This window comes from Protomyctophum parallelum (assembly GCF_964188405.1).
Source record: "Protomyctophum parallelum genome assembly, chromosome: 2".
NCBI classification, from domain to species: Eukaryota; Metazoa; Chordata; class Actinopteri; order Myctophiformes; family Myctophidae; genus Protomyctophum; species Protomyctophum parallelum.
This window is the reverse complement of record NC_139699.1, coordinates 46,738,326-46,755,807: the sequence shown is the minus strand read 5'-3', so window position 1 is coordinate 46,755,807 and position 17,482 is coordinate 46,738,326. Positions and strand designations below refer to the sequence as shown.

General features: G+C 41.6%; 1 protein-coding gene across 1 annotated transcript in view; it reads right to left on the bottom strand.

The window, feature by feature from the left end:
• The window catches only part of kcnq1.1 (potassium voltage-gated channel, KQT-like subfamily, member 1.1), a gene marked incomplete at both ends in the record, with an annotated part of 64,057 nt that extends 52,163 nt beyond the window's left edge, over positions 1–11,894 (bottom strand). The window contains one exon of the mRNA XM_083759326.1: positions 11,494–11,894. Coding sequence (XP_083615452.1) covers positions 11,494–11,894 — 401 coding nt within the window. The remainder of the gene's footprint in view (positions 1–11,493) is intronic.
• Positions 11,895–17,482: the final 5,588 nt, after the last annotated feature.

Below are 17,482 nucleotides of genomic sequence, written 5' to 3'. Positions count from 1 at the left end.
ATCCTCCAGTTTTCTGAAATAAATATTTTCACGATTTTTCAAAAATAGCAGACCTACAAGCTCGTAGCGCGACACTCGGTGGTGCGCTATGAGCTTGTAGATCTGCTATTTTTCAAAAGCTAAATTCTAACATAATGCACCAAAAGGGGTTCCCGCCCAAACTAGGTTAATGTAGATTGGCATGACTATTTTGCACGACACATGCCATAAGTCAGAGTATGAAATAGAGTCATTAAAGAGAAATATTTGTCGGAATCCTGCATATTCAGACACCAATGCAGTGAAACGTGGGAACATTTCAAATTGTTGAAATGTCATTAAACATTGTTGTTTGTTTGTTAGCTTGTGTTAGCTCGTTTATTTCGTTATTTTACTTTTTTTAGCAGGTCTTTATAAGAGAGACCAAGAGAGAGAGATAATTCATTCATAAAATCACATTCACAACACATCCTTATACGGTGAATTTTGATGGATAATAGGGTTGGGTGACGATACGAATATATCGTCAATCGTGAATATTTTTATTAGGCGATTTTTCGACACACACACACACACACACACACACACACATGCAGCTTGGGTCGTTATTTGCATATATATACCGACCCCAACGTATAGAGCACCAAAGTCTTCAATATCGGTAGAGGACGCAAATCCACAGGTTCATGTACTTTTTATTTGCATTGTAATCCCCATAGGGGTATTTTAGATCGCCTCATATAAGAACTGTGTTTGAGAAATAAACAAATGATCCAGGCCGTTATACTCGTATGGATATGAAGAATCAACTGACTGCAGAGAAAACGCTATTGTTACTGCTACTGAATTAGTTACATTTTCGCTAGAAACATACTGTATCACATATGAGTGACTGACGGTCGCAAACGATACAGAGACACCTCCCCGACAATAACGCAGAGACAGCTTGGTTCTTTTTGGACCACAACGCTTATATGAGACGATTTTAAGATGACCCCCATATTATTCTCCATAGAGAAATGACTTCCGTGAACCAGGGGAATCGAGGGGATGAGTGAGTCAGTCATACATAGGTGTACACGTAGGAGTTGCACCACTCAAAAATCTTTGATATAAGCCTTTTACTTTACTCGAGTACGTCCTTTTTCAATATGTTATATCGTTGCTGTCAGCCAGGCAGAAACCTCTTATCTCCATATTTGAACTTTTGGTGTTTTCCGTAAATTAATGATCATACGACAGCATCATGCACATGCACACCCATACACACGCAAAATCTGACTTTTACATGACGTAACAGAGTGTTTCTACATGGCAGTATTGATATACTTTCCCCACCACTGACCATACTGTACACGCATACATGCTCTGTCCAAAGACACGCAGGCTGTGCCAAGTTTAGCCGCAGCGCTATCAGTGCCAGTGAGTGGTCCTGTAGATAGCACACACGATGGGGGCGGGTTGGAATGAGGGAAGATCATAGAGCTTAATGTGTTCACTTCATAGCCCACATTCCTACAGTGTATACTGCTAGTGCCCTCCTGCACTCACTCCAGTCTGGAGCTGTTTGTTGTTGTTGTGTAAACTGTAAAGCTTCTCAACCTGTGGGTCGGGCCCCCAGGTGGGTCCTCAAATATAGTCCCACAGGTCCCCGACCCACAGGGGTGAGAACCACTGATCTAACCAGCTTGACCAGCGTATCAACTTCAGGGCTTTTGCTGGTCTGTCCACAGTCGTTCAAACCATCTGACCATTTAAGTCCAGCTGGTATGTTGTTGGTCTTTGCTGGTCAGTCCACCCATTTGACCAGCAAAGACCATGCAGCTATACCGGCTTGGCTTTGCTTGGCCATCCAGCCAGCCAGCTGGCTCACCAGCAAAGACCAGCAGAATCCAGCCTTTAGACCAGCTAACCAAATGCACCAGCCAGACCATCCTGACCAGCATGTCCAGCCTGGTATGCCATCTACCTACCAACAGTAGGTTCGGAAAGTGCAATAATGAATTATCCACAGTAAACTGGGAAGCGGTCATAAATGAACATGAAACCCAAGCTGCATATAACACCCTCCATGTTATATTTTTCAAACTTTTTGATGAGGCCTTCCCACTACAAAGGAAGACAAATAAAGTTAGCATCCTCTTCGGATCAAATAGTAAACTCAGCAAGGCAGATGGCTTCTTGGTTAGAGTGGGTGACAATATTATCACACGAAAAGATCAAATTACCTACCTAGGTTCCATCCTGGAGGCCAATCTTTCCGGTGATAAAATGGCCACCAACGTAATCAAAAAAGTCAATCAAAGAACAAGATTCCTTTACAGGATCTCCTCACTGGTCAGCAAAAACACCTTGAAGACCTTAACAGGAGCCCTCGTACAAGGTTTCTTTGACTATGCATCCACCTCTTGGTACCACAGCACCTCAAAGGCCCTTAAAACAAGGCTCCAGACCTCTCAAAACAAACTGGTCAGGCTCCTACTTGGCCTCACCCCCCGAACCCACCTCACCCCTGCCCACTCTGACAGGCTGGGATGGCTTAGGGTCGACGACAGAGTACAGCATCTTGCAATGGGTCTGGTCCACAAGATTCGATACACCACCAAGATGCCCATGTACCTGTCTAAATACTTCCTTAATGTAAACGAAGTCCACACCCACAACACCAGAGGGAGTGCAACAAACCATGTACAACCCAGATTCGGCACAAACAAGGGACTAAATTATATTCGCTCCTATGCCACCAAAATGTGGAACGCCCTACCAACAGTCATTAAGACATGTGAATCCCTTGACTCCTTCAAAACCGCTCTCAAAGGGCACCTACGGATGGCTGCATTTCGAAACTGGCCTCTGTAAAATCTGAATCCCCCCCCCCCCCCCCCCCCCCCATTTTCCCTCACTGTATATTGTATCTTTTCCCTTTTTTTGCTTCCCATATGATGAATTCCTGTTCTGTTCTTTACCTACAGAGAAATGTCTATTTGTATGTCTCTAAATGTTTGTATGTCTTTAAATGTTTTGATGAATTGAACAATGTGGACCCTGTTGTAAACAAGTGTAATGCTTAATTGGGTCGTCCACTCACAGTTGACAGTCTTTGTATTGAGTTCGTGCTTAAAATGTACTGTAAATTCTACAAACTGTTAATAAAGATTTCAATCAATCAATCAAGCCGCAAGCCTCAAACGTTCAATGAAAATCACACCTGTGTGAACTGAGTGGTGCAACTCCCCTCTCCTCTCTCTCTCTCTCTCTCTCTCTCTCTCTCTCTCTCTCTCTCTCTCTCTCTCATTAGCAGGCAACAGTGCAGCACTAATGCTATATCTCTCTCTCTGGCACAACAGCGCCCCTACTGGTAGTCAGTCATACTGGTGCTCATGAACACATACATAGGTGAACCAACACATAGGTGAACCAACACATAGGTGAACACGGACATTGCTGTTCCTTGGAGTGGTTGCACCACTAAAAAAAACACATAAACTCTATCGTGAATCGTGATTACCTCACTAATCCATCTCCTTTAAATTTAAATCGATATACAACCTAGAAATACACTAAATCACAATACATTTTCAGATTCACAGAATGACATGCAAAGCTACCTGGAAGATTATTAATGAACTTATAAATAAAGAAAACAGCAGGTCTAATTCTCAAACTGAATTTAAAATGGCTATTACTAAATCCTTCCGTAATAGCCAATGAATTCAACAACTTCTTTGTCAATATTGGTCCTTCCCTTGCAGACAAAATACCAAACACGCTGCTGTATACTTCAGGGCTTAAATGTCCTTCTCATGCATTTGACTTTGATCCCATTACGGAGAAGGAGCTTATAGTGATACCATAAACAAACTCAAATCATGTGCACCTGGCCATGACGAACTTAAATCTCAAATTCTGAAGAAATGCCTTCCATATATTGTCAATCCACTCCTTCACATTTTAAAGGTATATTCAGTGATTTCACTTAATTCAAATATCACTTATTTTTTGTTTTGTTGTGATAATCCTCTCTACTATAGAGTGTGCTGACCATATAAGGAGTTCCTCCCTGTCCCCAGTTAACCCCTGGGGGTCAAAAAACCTTAGGTTTCGTTTTTGACTCTCTATCCTGATTGGACGAAAGGCTGGGTCCCAGCCAAAAACGAAACCTAAGGTTTTTTTTTAGTGAAATCACTGAATATACCTTTAAATTCTGCCCTTGTGACAGGTATATTCCCTGAGCAATTTAAAATGGCCAAAGTTATACCGCTGTACAAAGCCGATGACTCCGCCACATTTTCAAATTATAGACCCAGGTCCCATATCCTTTCGCCCATGTTGCTTTTCCAAAGTATTGGAAATGCTTGTATAAAATCGCTTGAGTAAGTACTTTAATGACAATAACCTACTTTATGCCCATCAGTATGGCTTTAGAGAAAAACACTCCACTTCGATGGCTCTCACCCAATTAATTAATAATATCTCCTTAGCTCACGACAATAAAGAAGTTACACTTGGTGTGTTTGTGGATTTATCGAAGGCATTCGACACGGTCAATCAGAACATTTTGATACAGAAACTCTCACATTATGGTTTAAATTGAATATCCTTGTCTTGGTTCCGGAGTTACCTGTCAGCAAGAAATCCGTTTGTAATGTGGAATAACATCTCCTCATCCAACAGATTGATTTATTGTGGTGTGCCCCAGGGGTCAATACTTGGTCCCCTATTATTTCTCATTCATATAAACAACCTATATTTGACAATTTAAGAACTGTTAAGACCCTTTCAACACCTCTAAAATAACACAAAATTGGCCAAATAGTCAAATATTACTAAAAAATAAGTTTGCAGAGAGACATATTGAACAAAATGGCACATCTACAAGCTTGTTATGATCTTGTAGATATGCTATTTTCACAATATTAAAAATAGCAGATCTGCAAGCTCGCAGCATGTTGTGATGTGAAGCATTGTGAGCTTATAGATCCTCTATTTTCGAAATTATTTGACACATCTTTTACAGATGGGGGTCTGCAGCCAAATACATATCAATTTGGGGGTCCTTCAGGCTTCCACCAATAGCAGCCATTTGTATCTTCCACGGTGCTTTGGGATGTCAGTATGTTAGTGTACATAGTATTGTATTTCTTGACAAAGTACTCAGCTTTTCAAATAACGTGACAAGACAATCACATTGATTTAAGGATTTGTTCAGCCGATGTACTGAAAAACTGCAAAGCTGCTATATACAGCAACGGCACTTCACCTATAATCAACATTAATCTCATACTCGGGCAACTATAATCAATCATTCAGTGTTGTAGCGTATTTTGACACACTAGTATGTACTGTACATGCAGGGGTCCATTGCTTACTATATGGTCTTTGTCAGGTGGAAAGCTAATTTGTCCAAAACGGTTACTTCTGTTACTTTTCAGGATTGAAATTCAAAAGTAGCAGATCTACGAGCTCAAAATGCATCGCTTTGCGCCGCATTTTGAGCTTGTTGGATCTGCTACATCAATTAGGGTGTTAATTTAACAACAAAAAACACAATAAGTTAAAACATGGAGTTAAGAGGCTTGAACATGATTTTATTGTAGTGTAGTTTATCTCTATAGGCCTCCCTATAGGGGAGCCATCTCAGTAATATCATTGTTGTCTGCACTCTGCAGGCAGAAACCCATGGACCACCATTTGATGACATTTAGCCATCGCAGACCCAAAATTTAAAGAATAATTTGTTATCGTTGGCTAAGATTTTGTCCACAATTCAATGCTGTTGGCAAACGTTGATCAAAAACCAATTATTCTACATTCTCTAATTGTGTTAAGTAATGCAGATGTTTAACAATCATGTAACTCTTGATAATGTAACTCTGTAACAATAATGTAACTCTCAAGAGTTAAAGATCTATAACTTAAGGGTCCATTTGGTTACCAACTCTTCATTTAGCATGGGGACCACCTGGAACCCCCTTTCAAGGACCACTGGTTGAAAATAGGGATGTCAGGGGTTAACCGGTTAACCGGTTAGCCGACCGTTAAGAAACATCCGGATATTTTTATCAGCTTTAACGGTTAATTTGCATAATAATAAATGCGTGTTCTGATCTTAAATCCCTTTATTTTAGATCGTTTTTAGTAATAGTACAACATAAACATTACAGAGACTGTAGTTGTCACTGTACAATACTTTAAAACAGTTGTCATGTTGCACACATGCCTAAAATTGCTATTTGCGCCGCCCAGCTTGTCGCACTCCAGGCTGCATGAACAGCGCTCGGGCTCTGTTTTCTGCCCCCTCAATGTCCCCGTTCTCTGTTGTACTTCAATGGCTAGTTGGCTACAAGTTACAACGGTAGCTTTGCGGTAGTCAAAATGTAAGCGAGTGACAGCGAGACGAGATGAACACATGTCGACCGTATCAATGCAGAGACCTACATTATTGGCCATTTGGCCTGGAGGGAGAACGTTTACAGCCGCCGCTGCCCTCCTATCCGTCTCCACACTGGCACGGCTTACGGCTATCAAAAGTTAGCCATGTGCTATCGATGTTTGAGGGTTTTCTCGTCAGCGAAAAGTCAACAAACGGAACACGGTGACATGACATGCATGCTGATCTTCCTTAATAATAAAAAAAGGCTTAGCCCATGCGTCCAGTGGCTTTATAGGTATAGGTTGCTCGGATCTGGACTGGATTTATTTATGTTTTGTTGGACTAGAACCGGCGGACCTCTGTACTGTAGACGCGCAGATGCATGCATCATGCAGATGCGATGCGTTGTTTATTGATGATTAAGCCAGAAGCCTACAACAATTTATTTATATTGTTAAATGTTGCTTTTTTGTTTGTCTTTTATAAAAGGAGCATAAATAAATGTATGCCATTCGTCTACCAACTTTAATTATGTAGCCTATACATGCATATTACATTTGGGGTAGCCTATTAACACTTACAGCACGTAGGACGCCTGAGAACGTCATAGGATAGAGTAGAGTAGAGTTCTAAGGACGTGTGAGGACGTCCTAGCGACATCCCAGCGATGCGGGGCGAGATATTAATATTCAGAATTTTTCCTATTTATTTTTTTGGCATTTCGCTTTTCGCTTGCCGTATGCTAACGCTCAGTGCAACTATTAGCTTATCATTGACTCCCATGTTAGCGCGGCGGAAAGAATGACTCGTAGCTCCTAATCCAGGGCGCTCTCCGTGGTGATGAATAGAGCGATATGCTGGCGCTTATTTTCTGCTCCTCATCCGTCTCTCCCGCAAAATATGAACGCTTTTTGGAGCGTAAAACAATATATTAAGATGATCGGGGATGTTGAGGTCACTTTGTAAAGTCAACTTTTTTAGGAAAGTGTTTCCGGTTCATGGCTTTCAAAGTAAAAGCGATCAGACACCTCCGGTATTCTATAGCCTATATTTTGAAGGCAGTCGGCGTACTCAATGTGTTAAAAAAAGAAAAAAATCAACCACTATCCGGTAATGAACCGGTTAATCCTAACGGGTAACCGGTTGGGAAACTATCCGTTACTGACATCCCTAGTTGAAAACCACTGTCGTAAATGAACGACATACTTTTATCATACTACAGTACAGTGTCACACAAATGTATCAAAGTATAGCAGATCCGCAAGTTCGAAACGCAGTTCAAGCTTGTAGATCTGCTTGCATTTGCGGCTTGAATTTGATTCCTGAAAAGTAACCGTTTTAATTTAGTTTTAGTCACATTTTAGTCACCCGGAATGTTTTATTGTTAGTCTAGTTTTAGTCGACTAAATGTCATAATATTTCGTCGACTAAATCTAAATCTAAATCTACAGGTGATTTAGTCGACTAAAATTTATTTTGGCGGGCCTTGATGCCGTCGTAATGACGTTCCTTCCTAACATTTTAGTCTAGTTTTTATCTGTTGACAAAATTGTCAATACATTTAGTCTCCATACTGTAGCTTAGTTTTCATTTAGTTTCCATTTAGTTTTCGTCAGTGAAAATAGGTAGTCGAAGAACATTTTTCGTCTTAGTTTTAGTCGACGAAAACAACACTGAGTACAGCATGAGGTTTCCAACCAACAGAGACGACATGTAGACTATGTACAGTATACCAAGCTACAAACTCACCCTCGACATGTGGTAAGATTGTAGATTGGTCATTTGGTGGAGAGAAAACCGGAGGGGGCCTATAGCACCACCATGGGGGGGGGGGACTCAAGGTCAACAAAGTATAATGTCACCAGTACTTTAATGCAGCTGGTTCTCAACCAGTGGTCCGGGGACCATCAGTGGTCCTTGAGTGGGTTCCAGGTGGTCCAGCTAAATGATGTAAAGTCGGTAGGCAAGTATAAAATTCAATCAATATCCATTGGGTTTCATTTTACACTTTCAAGAAGTGTTGTGGAACAACACTTAATTTACAAGAAGTCTACACTTTTTGAGAATGTAAAATAATTGTTATTTTGATCCAACGTTTGCCTGTTATCTCTCCTATGGTAAACTTTGACAGAAAAAGACTTGCTCACCGTATGAAAAAGAAGGAAAACTCCTTCGACCGAGACTTAAGAAAACATTTTTTCCTTTTATTTTATCATGCTCATAAAGTGCTCTGTGCTCAAAGTGCAATTAAAAAGCAAACGTTTCGGTCCTAAGACCTTCGTCAGTGCTATATCGATACTTTGAGCACAGAGCACTTTATGAGCATGATAAAATAAAATGATTTTTTTTCTTAGGTCTCGGAGTTTCCCTTCTTTTTTATACGGTGAGCGAGTCTTTTTCTGTCAAAGTTTCCCTTATGTTTTTGAGACCACCGCTACCGTAGTCAAGTTTGAAAAAAAGGACGAAGAATAAAGAACAGTTTTCTCAGCGCTTCAGCATCTCTCCTATGGTACCACACCAATACAGCATACATAGAGCATAGAACAACATATTCTCCGTGTTGGGTCTGAGAGGCTAAATATAATGGAGGTCGGTGGCCCAAATTCAGAATAAACTAGAAAAAGTGCCCCTCGGGGCACAGGTCTCCAACCAGGGCAGGTCAGGTTGTGGCCTCCTGGTGGCGCTATAATAAGACAATGTGAAAAGGGTGCCATTTCTTCTTACACCTTGGATGGCAATTAGATCATTTGAGGCATTTTGTTCCTAAAATGTGTTTTGCAAAAATCCACCTGTTGGTGGCGCTATAACAGGCCAATGTGAAAAGGGTGGGATATATCCCTCAGCCTAGTAGGAACGTCTGTGAAAGATTTCACGTAAATTGCACGCTGCGTTCATGATTTGAGGCTTGAGCCAATGTTAGCCAATCAGGATGGAATATGAAATATCGGACAGATCTGTCTTGAGCACATGACTATAGAAATACTGCTGTGTAACGATTTGCGGGATGTTTGAACAAAATATGGAGGAGTAATAACCACAAATGTGTTTTACAAAAGTCGGCCTCCTGGTGGTGCTATAACAGGCCGTTCTGTAAAATTTGGGGCAGAGTTTCATCGTCGGCATCTAGGAAGTTTGTGTGCAAAGTTTGGCATCGACCGGGTTACACACACACACACACACACACACACACACACACACACACACACACACACACACACACACACACACACACACACACACAAGGACACACGGACGGAGTGCAAAACATACTCTGGTAAAATGGTAAATGTATATAGCGCCTTTATCCAAGGTGTTTTACATTGTGCACTACATTCACCCATACATTCATACACCGTCACCGATGGCGGCAGAAACCATGCAAGGCACCAACCAGCACATCAGGAGCAATTAGGGGGTTCAGTGTCTTGCTCAAGGACACTTCAACACTAACCCCGGGGGAGCTCGGGTTCGAACTGGCAACCTTGCGGTTGCCATCGAGCCACTCTACCCCTGAGCCACCGCCACCCGGTACTCTCTCCCCATGCCTTCGGCCTGGTGGAGACAATAATGGATTTTGAAATGGAAAAAGATTGAAAACCACTCTGTAATGTCTCAATGCTTAATGTTCCATGCTGCAAAGTACTTTGAAGTGTCTTGTTGAAATGTGTTGTACAAATAAACCTGCCTTGCTTTGCTTTGTCTACAACAATAACATCCCTATGAGTGATGGAATATTGTTATTGACTTTACCTGCAACTTTAATAGAAGTCTGCAATGTGTTGAACTTGACACTACAGGGAGAATGATACAGTGTGCGTAAAGTTACTGTAAGTGATGACAGCTAAAGGTCTACATTATAATACCTAATCAATGGGGTCTCCCCATCACTCAAATCATTTAGTAAACATCACATAGCCTACTTCCAGATGGGCAGTGGCGTGCACAGATAGACACTATATGCCCTTTTGAAAAAAAGGGGGAAAAAAAACGTTTTTAAAAAAAAATGTTTGTACAGTTTACAGTACTGTACAGTATGTGGACCATGGTGACATTGATCAATTCTTGATTAAAAAAAAGCTTCCAATATATTATTTAGGCCCCAAAATCTATAAATCTCACACTATTAAGGCAACCGGCCGGTTCCATGCGCTGCACAAGGTGCCCTTTTTTCACATGAGTGCACCTGCCCCTCTAAATGTCTGTGCCCGCCACTCCAGATGGGTTACTACAATTTATTGCATCCAATCTGGAAAATGACCCTCACAAAGGTCATTCATTAGCTTGTGCTCCAGTTCCAATTTCGCTTATTTTATCCTGTGTCATGTTATGAGTTCATTCTCCTGATTGGATGGAATTGGTATCTTCTGTTTTTGAACTAAATAATGCTCAGTCACCATAATGCAATTTAACTAAAATGAATGAATGAATTAATGAATCAATCAATCAATCAATCAATCAATCAATACTGCACATTTAAGGCCACCACAATGACTGTCATTGACTTAAATAACTTTTGTAACTAAGTAGCCTACATTTACTCAAGTACTGTACAATGTTGAGGTATTTTTTACCTGACTGGAGTATTAGTATAGTAGGCTACTTTTTACCTGTAGCCTTTCTACTCCACTACATCTCAGAGGCAAATAGGCTACTGTAGCCTACTTTTTACTCCACTACAATTATTTGAAAACTTTCTCCTCCTTTTGCCGATTTTGATTATAATTACAAAACATACTACAACTTCAGGTCTATAGGCCTATACATTTCCATTTGAAAATATATAACGAGTAGGCCTTGATACTACTTCTACTTTTGGTATACTTATAGGCTACATTTGTATATACGTTTGTGCTTTTTAGCATTTTTTTTTAATTCCGGAGTAAGCCTATTTCTACATACATTGCACTGCACTTACGGTAAGTAAAATATGTGAGTAGCCTAAGCCTAAAGCTGCCTACATTTTCCACCTCACTGCCCAGACTTCTGAGGTGCCCTTATATCCGTTCCAATCATCTCTCAATAAATCAACAGGCTAGGCCTTTATAATGCGCATGATATGCTTCTTTAGTAAAGCTGTAGGCTAAGCTACCTCATAAATAAAATGAAAGTATATTAAAGTTCACTTCAGTAGGCCTACTCACACAGTGAAGTGATACACGAAGCATTTCCACCCGGTCGGCCGCTCCAGAAAGTTGTAGACGCGTCCCTGGATGAACGCCCGGGTGACGACCGGCCGCACCCCGGCGCTGTACACCGACATCCGCACGGACATGCGGGGGTGGGACAGGTAGGGATGGTGCTGGAGGACCGTGAGGTGGATCATGTTGTTGTTGTTGGTGCCCGGCTCCTCCGCGCCGGCGGTGCCGGTGCGTGTGTCGCTGTCCTCTGCAGTCATTGTGCTGTTGTTGGCCCCGCCGCCGACACGCGCCCCGCCGCCAGTCGCCGCTTCTGACATCTTCTCCACACCGGCCGGTTTCTTCTTTTCATCAGACGCAGAGGACCTCCGTACACTGTCCCACTGCTGTCCTGTTTCGAAAGACATTTGTATTCTAAAGAGTTTCCCTTGCGGATCCGTTCACTCATAACACTTGACTTCCCCAATCCCCAGACCAGTGCTGCACTTGAATTCGGAGTAAACTTAACGCAAACATCAATTACATTCCTCCTCGCGCTATCAGTATAAAGGTTGATGTCTCGCCGCCGGGAATCATATTTACTTAAACTTGTGTTGCTCCAGATAGCCAGTGTGAGACGACTGCCAAGTTGCCAACCCCAAAACATGACCTGTTGCTATATTGAATTACTTCAAACTAAGTTTACATTTAATCAAGTATGGGCTACAATTTTGCATTGGGTATAGGCTATTTCCATTATTATTATTATTATTATTATTATTATTAACATACTCCTATTTCAGAGGCAAATTGCAGCTATAGAGGCAATACATTTTACTCCACTATAGCCTACTTGCCTGCACTGCAGCTACAGTATATGAATTACAACATTATGAATTACATAATTACAGCATTATGAATTACCACTTAAGCCATATTTTATGCTTCAGCAATTCGAAAATAAATGTGACTATAATTATGAACAATTTGAGTACAGTCTACATGTAAACTTTTATATACTTATTGGTAAGTGTTGTATTATTTAGTTTTTATGCCAATTTGTACTTTTACTCAAGTCAAAAGTTTAAATACAGGCTTTGTACTTACAGTAGCCTATATAGTATTTTATCTAGCTTACATTGTGGCATTGCTACATTTACTTAAGTATAAATAATCAGATTACTTCATCCTGGCAGAGGGCCTGTTGCAGTCCCAAGCGAGCACACTTACTTATCAGTGGTCTGTGGGCTCTCCTCTGGGTCTCGTTTGGTGAAACGTGGCCAGCTGTTCAGCATTTCTATGTAGGCTACTTGGATGACTTTCAGACTCCTCAACACCATTTTTATTTAATATTTCCGCCAGGCAACTCCCACACACACACACTCGCGTGTGTGCGTGCACACACACACACGCACACACACACACACACACACACACACACACACACACACACACACACACACACTGGCTACAGTATATGCATGCACACAAAGACAAGTGCACTTTTGTATTTCATCGCAGTTTCTTATCACAGGAGTGGTTCATCCAAACTTACCTAGTATTTTCTATCAGTTACAGTACACACACTGATGCATTCCTATAAGCCAATAAGGTTGTGTTTCCGGTATAGGAGACTCAAAAGGAGAATCTTTGAGTATACCGGAAAAACAAATACAAAGTGACTATCCTGTTTTGTCAGGGCTGACTTTAATGCTTTACGAAATTACGATCACATTATACTATAAATAACTTTGAAATCATCATTTTACGCAGTATATGACATCCTTAGAGGGTCGTGTTCGGGTACACGGCTGCACGAGCACTGGATTATCAACATGGGAACCCAGCTCAAAGTTATTTTATTGAATTAAAACCCATTTTGGGCGGGAACCCCTTTTGGTGTAATCATTATGTTGTGCTTTAGCTATTGAAAAATAGCAGATCTACAAGCTCATAGCGTGCCACCGATTTTTGAAAAATCAAAGAACGACTGACATAGAAACATGGCTTTTTCAGAAAACTGTCAGGATGTGGAAGACATTTTTAGAATCTGATCTCAGGTCAGAATGGGTTAAGTCCAGGAGAGCAGAAGGCTCAGCAACAAAATGGTCCTGTCAACTTGTCTCTGTTCCAACTCCTGCTCTGCACTCCCTCAACTGCACACATTTGCATATACACTGCCTGCAGTTAGCCTATACTGCCGTTTAAACTTTAAGCATATCGTTCAATACTATGGTAAAGTAAAAGTCCTGCACTGGACATGTCAGTAAAGGTTGGACATATAAAGTTTCCAACCCGACAGTGATGATAAAGGACTATTAAGAGACCCGCTTCCCCATGCAGCCCCTGCTCATCATGACAAAGGCTATGTTTGTGTGACAGTCTTGGTGGGCAGCGACATGGCACAGTTCCCTCTGTCAAATTCAATGACCTTGGCTCAACCTAGTGCAAAGGGAGGGAGGGAGGGAGGGAGGAGGGTGCACTGGTGGTTTGCTGCTGGTAGATTATTTTAATTGGAGTCATGTGGCATATTATGATTCATGCGATGACAGCTTCTGTTGCCAGGTAGATATTAAACCAGCACAATCCCCCCGGACCGGCTCGATACTGCTGCTATAGCTGTACTCTGCTGTTAGTATAGCTATAGGGGGGGGGGGGGGGGGGCACTTACTCATAATAATCCTGAAGGTCAGGCATGTTTCCACATTTGGTATGGTCAATGTATACATGTTTCTCTGTCTCTCCCCCTCTCTCGGTGTGTGCCGCGCGTGCGTGAGACGTGAGTGTGCGTGCGTCACGTGCGTGCGTGCGTGCATGAATGCATGCGTTCTGTTCACCAGGGAGGTCCAAACCGGTCGATACTGATACTGGCAGATACAAAAGATACAAAAGCTCCTCTCCACAGCGTATAAGCTTACTGTAACTTTCTAGCTGAATTCAAAACTATAGTTCAACTTTTTGTAGCATTGTAAAGTTGTGTAGCAGCAACTATACAAACGTGTATCTTTGTATCCTAACTTCAGCCTATCTTCATGCTGCATTGAAAATGAACAATATCCAGCGTCTTAGTATCTGCGGGATAGGCTGTGTGTGAAACGCAGCATTATAGGCCATTGGACCCATAAGAGGTTTTTTCTTTACGACTGGCTATTGGAGCTATATGTGAATAGTAATTTGCAAACATTCTCACATTGGACCAATTACTTATTATACAATTGGCAGTTAAATTACTGTTATTCATTTTCCTGGGGACCCCCTGGAACCACTTCAAGGACCCACAGGGTTCCTGGTCCCCATCCACACTGACACTACTATTGTATATGTTGTTGAAGGAGTTTTTTGTTTTTTTTTGGTTGGCATATTTGCACTTGCAACAGCACCTACAATTTACGTTTGTCACATATTAAATCCTTGACTGTTAGCAAGGATAGCAGTATAATGCTTCAGCAAAAAATAAAAGATGATGGCCAGGGATTTTCCTCCCTTTACCTTCCACCAGATGGCACTATACCTACTGTACTAATGCCAGATTGCAGCTGGACAACTATTGATTACTTATATCACTCCTCCTTGTTAGATGCTAAGAAAATGGAGGGGCTTAGCTTGTCTCTTAACAAGAACATATTGCATATTAATGGATTCTTTACAGTGAGGCGTTGTGTGCTTATAGATCTGCAGACAAGATGCATGAACTGCAAAGTAGACAAGATGCATGAACTGATGTGTTTGGATACTTGAGAAAGGCGTATCGGCCTACATATATTTGTATTTGATTTAAACTTAAAGGTTGGTAACCAAATGGACCCTCATAGTATAGAGCTTTAACTCTTGAGTGTCAAATTTAACCAAATGGACCCTTTCAGGTCCATTTTACACTCTCAAGAGTTAAATTATTGTTAAACATGTTACAAGAAGCCTATACACAAAGTTGGTAACCAAATGGACCCTCATAGTATAGAGCTTTAACTCTTGAGTGTAAAATTTAACCAAATGGACCCTTTCAGGTCCATTTTATGCTCTCAAGAGTTAAATTATTGTTAAACATGTTACAAGAAGCCTATACACAATTAGAGGATGTAGAATACTTGTTTTAATTAATGTTTGCCTGATGGTACCACATCAATATAGCATGAACATCTTTTATTCAACGACAACAAAATATTCTAAGACATTTTGGGTCTGAGTCTGAGAGGCCAAATGTCATCAAATGGTGGATCCTTGGCTTAAATGCAGAATAAATAATGGACCTTGACATGAAAAGGCTTGAAAACCACTATCCTTGGTACTATAGTGGAATAACTCATTGACTAGTCCTGAACGGAAACACCCTCGGCATGAACGTGATTAGTCTTTAGTTAATTGGATTGCACACTAAAGATTTCTATCTCTCGATTTATTTCAAGGCAAACCCCAGTCTCTAGGCTAGCTGCAATTTGCAACTCTAGATTTTTTTGAGTGGTGCAACCACTCAAAGGAACAGCAATGTCCGTGTTCCCGTGTTCCCCTATGTGTTCACCTATTAATGAGCATCATATAATGAGTACCAGTAGGGGCGCTGTTTTCCAGAAACAGAGAGAGAGAGAGAGAGACACAGTGCTGCACTGTTGCCTGCTAATGAGAGAGAGAGAGAGAGAAGAGAGAGAGAGAGAGAGAGAGAGAGAGAGAGGAGGGGGGAGAGGGGAGTTGCACCATGCACTCGGTTCACACGGGTGTGATTTTTTTATAATGGGATGAATCTAGAGTTGCAATACCATTGACTCCCCACTCATCCAATTTGCGATCTGCTTGTATTAAAACAACGTTAAACTCACCAACATTGCAGCACTATAGGCCAAGCTTGAATTATCCTTTCAATCTGCCAACCTTTTGTTTCATAAAAAGCCACCGTAGACATGTTATGAGTGTTGGAGTGTGGGAGCACTCGTTTGTTTTAACGGGTCGCGCTGCGGCCTCCTGCATTATGTGCAAATGGCGAAACAGGTGGCACGCAGGGCCGTTCAGTGACTTACTGTGCTTCCAAACTCCATGGATGGGTCCCATGGGCATTCTTACTCCTCAACGACGTTAGGAGTCATATTTTGTCATTTATTTTTACAAATTGCAGCATTTAACTCCCATTTCATGTAGAAAATGTATCTGAAAGAAATAAACACAATTCTAAATGACAATTGCAAAGAGTTATGCAAACAACAGTGCAAAGTATATGCAAACACAGTAAATTAAATAGCACCAAATTACAGTACAGTAGTAGGCCTACTGTGTATGTTTGTCTGCTGTTGCTAGTGAGTGGTGACAGGGTACAGTGTACAGTACAGTATATGTATGTGGCTCTTGGTCAGCTCGGTTTCTTTCTTCCTACGTTAATACTACTTACTTATACTCAAAGCTTACGTTGTCTCTCTCACCTGCTCCACAGGTACACAAGCCATGGTGATGACCCATCATGGTGATCCCCGTGAGCCATGGTTATCCCCAAGCTCAGCTTCTTCTCAGCCTTGCAGGTCCATTCTTCTCCTGTGACATGCTGTGAATGCTGGACCCCATAGAGAATGCCCAAAATCCCTGACCACTGCACTACACCAGGATTCTATGAGCAGTACTAAACGTCCAGGGTCTGAGTGAGAACATGGCAGCCAGGAGATTGAGGCTGGCCGCTGCCATTGATACTGGGAGGAAAGTATAGTGCATGGCCAGCTATAGCCAGATGTATGGAGGATGGAGATACAGGATGCATGGAGGGCTCATCGTGAACTTGAGAGAAAGAGCCAGAGGCTCTATCTCTATCCACAGGCAGGCTCCACAGTTTGACCCTGTCATCACTTCTTACACAACTAATGAAGTCAAGTAGAAGACGGCTCAACAAGGTATAGGAACTATTTGTTTTGCTTCTTTGCTGCTGCTGCTTGGGCTGCATGCTGTGTGAATAGAGCGTCGCAGTCCCGCCCCCTACCAGGGCCCAGGAATTTATTCTCATTCGTTCATTTTCCTCATAGACATTTCAGAAAGTATTTATTTA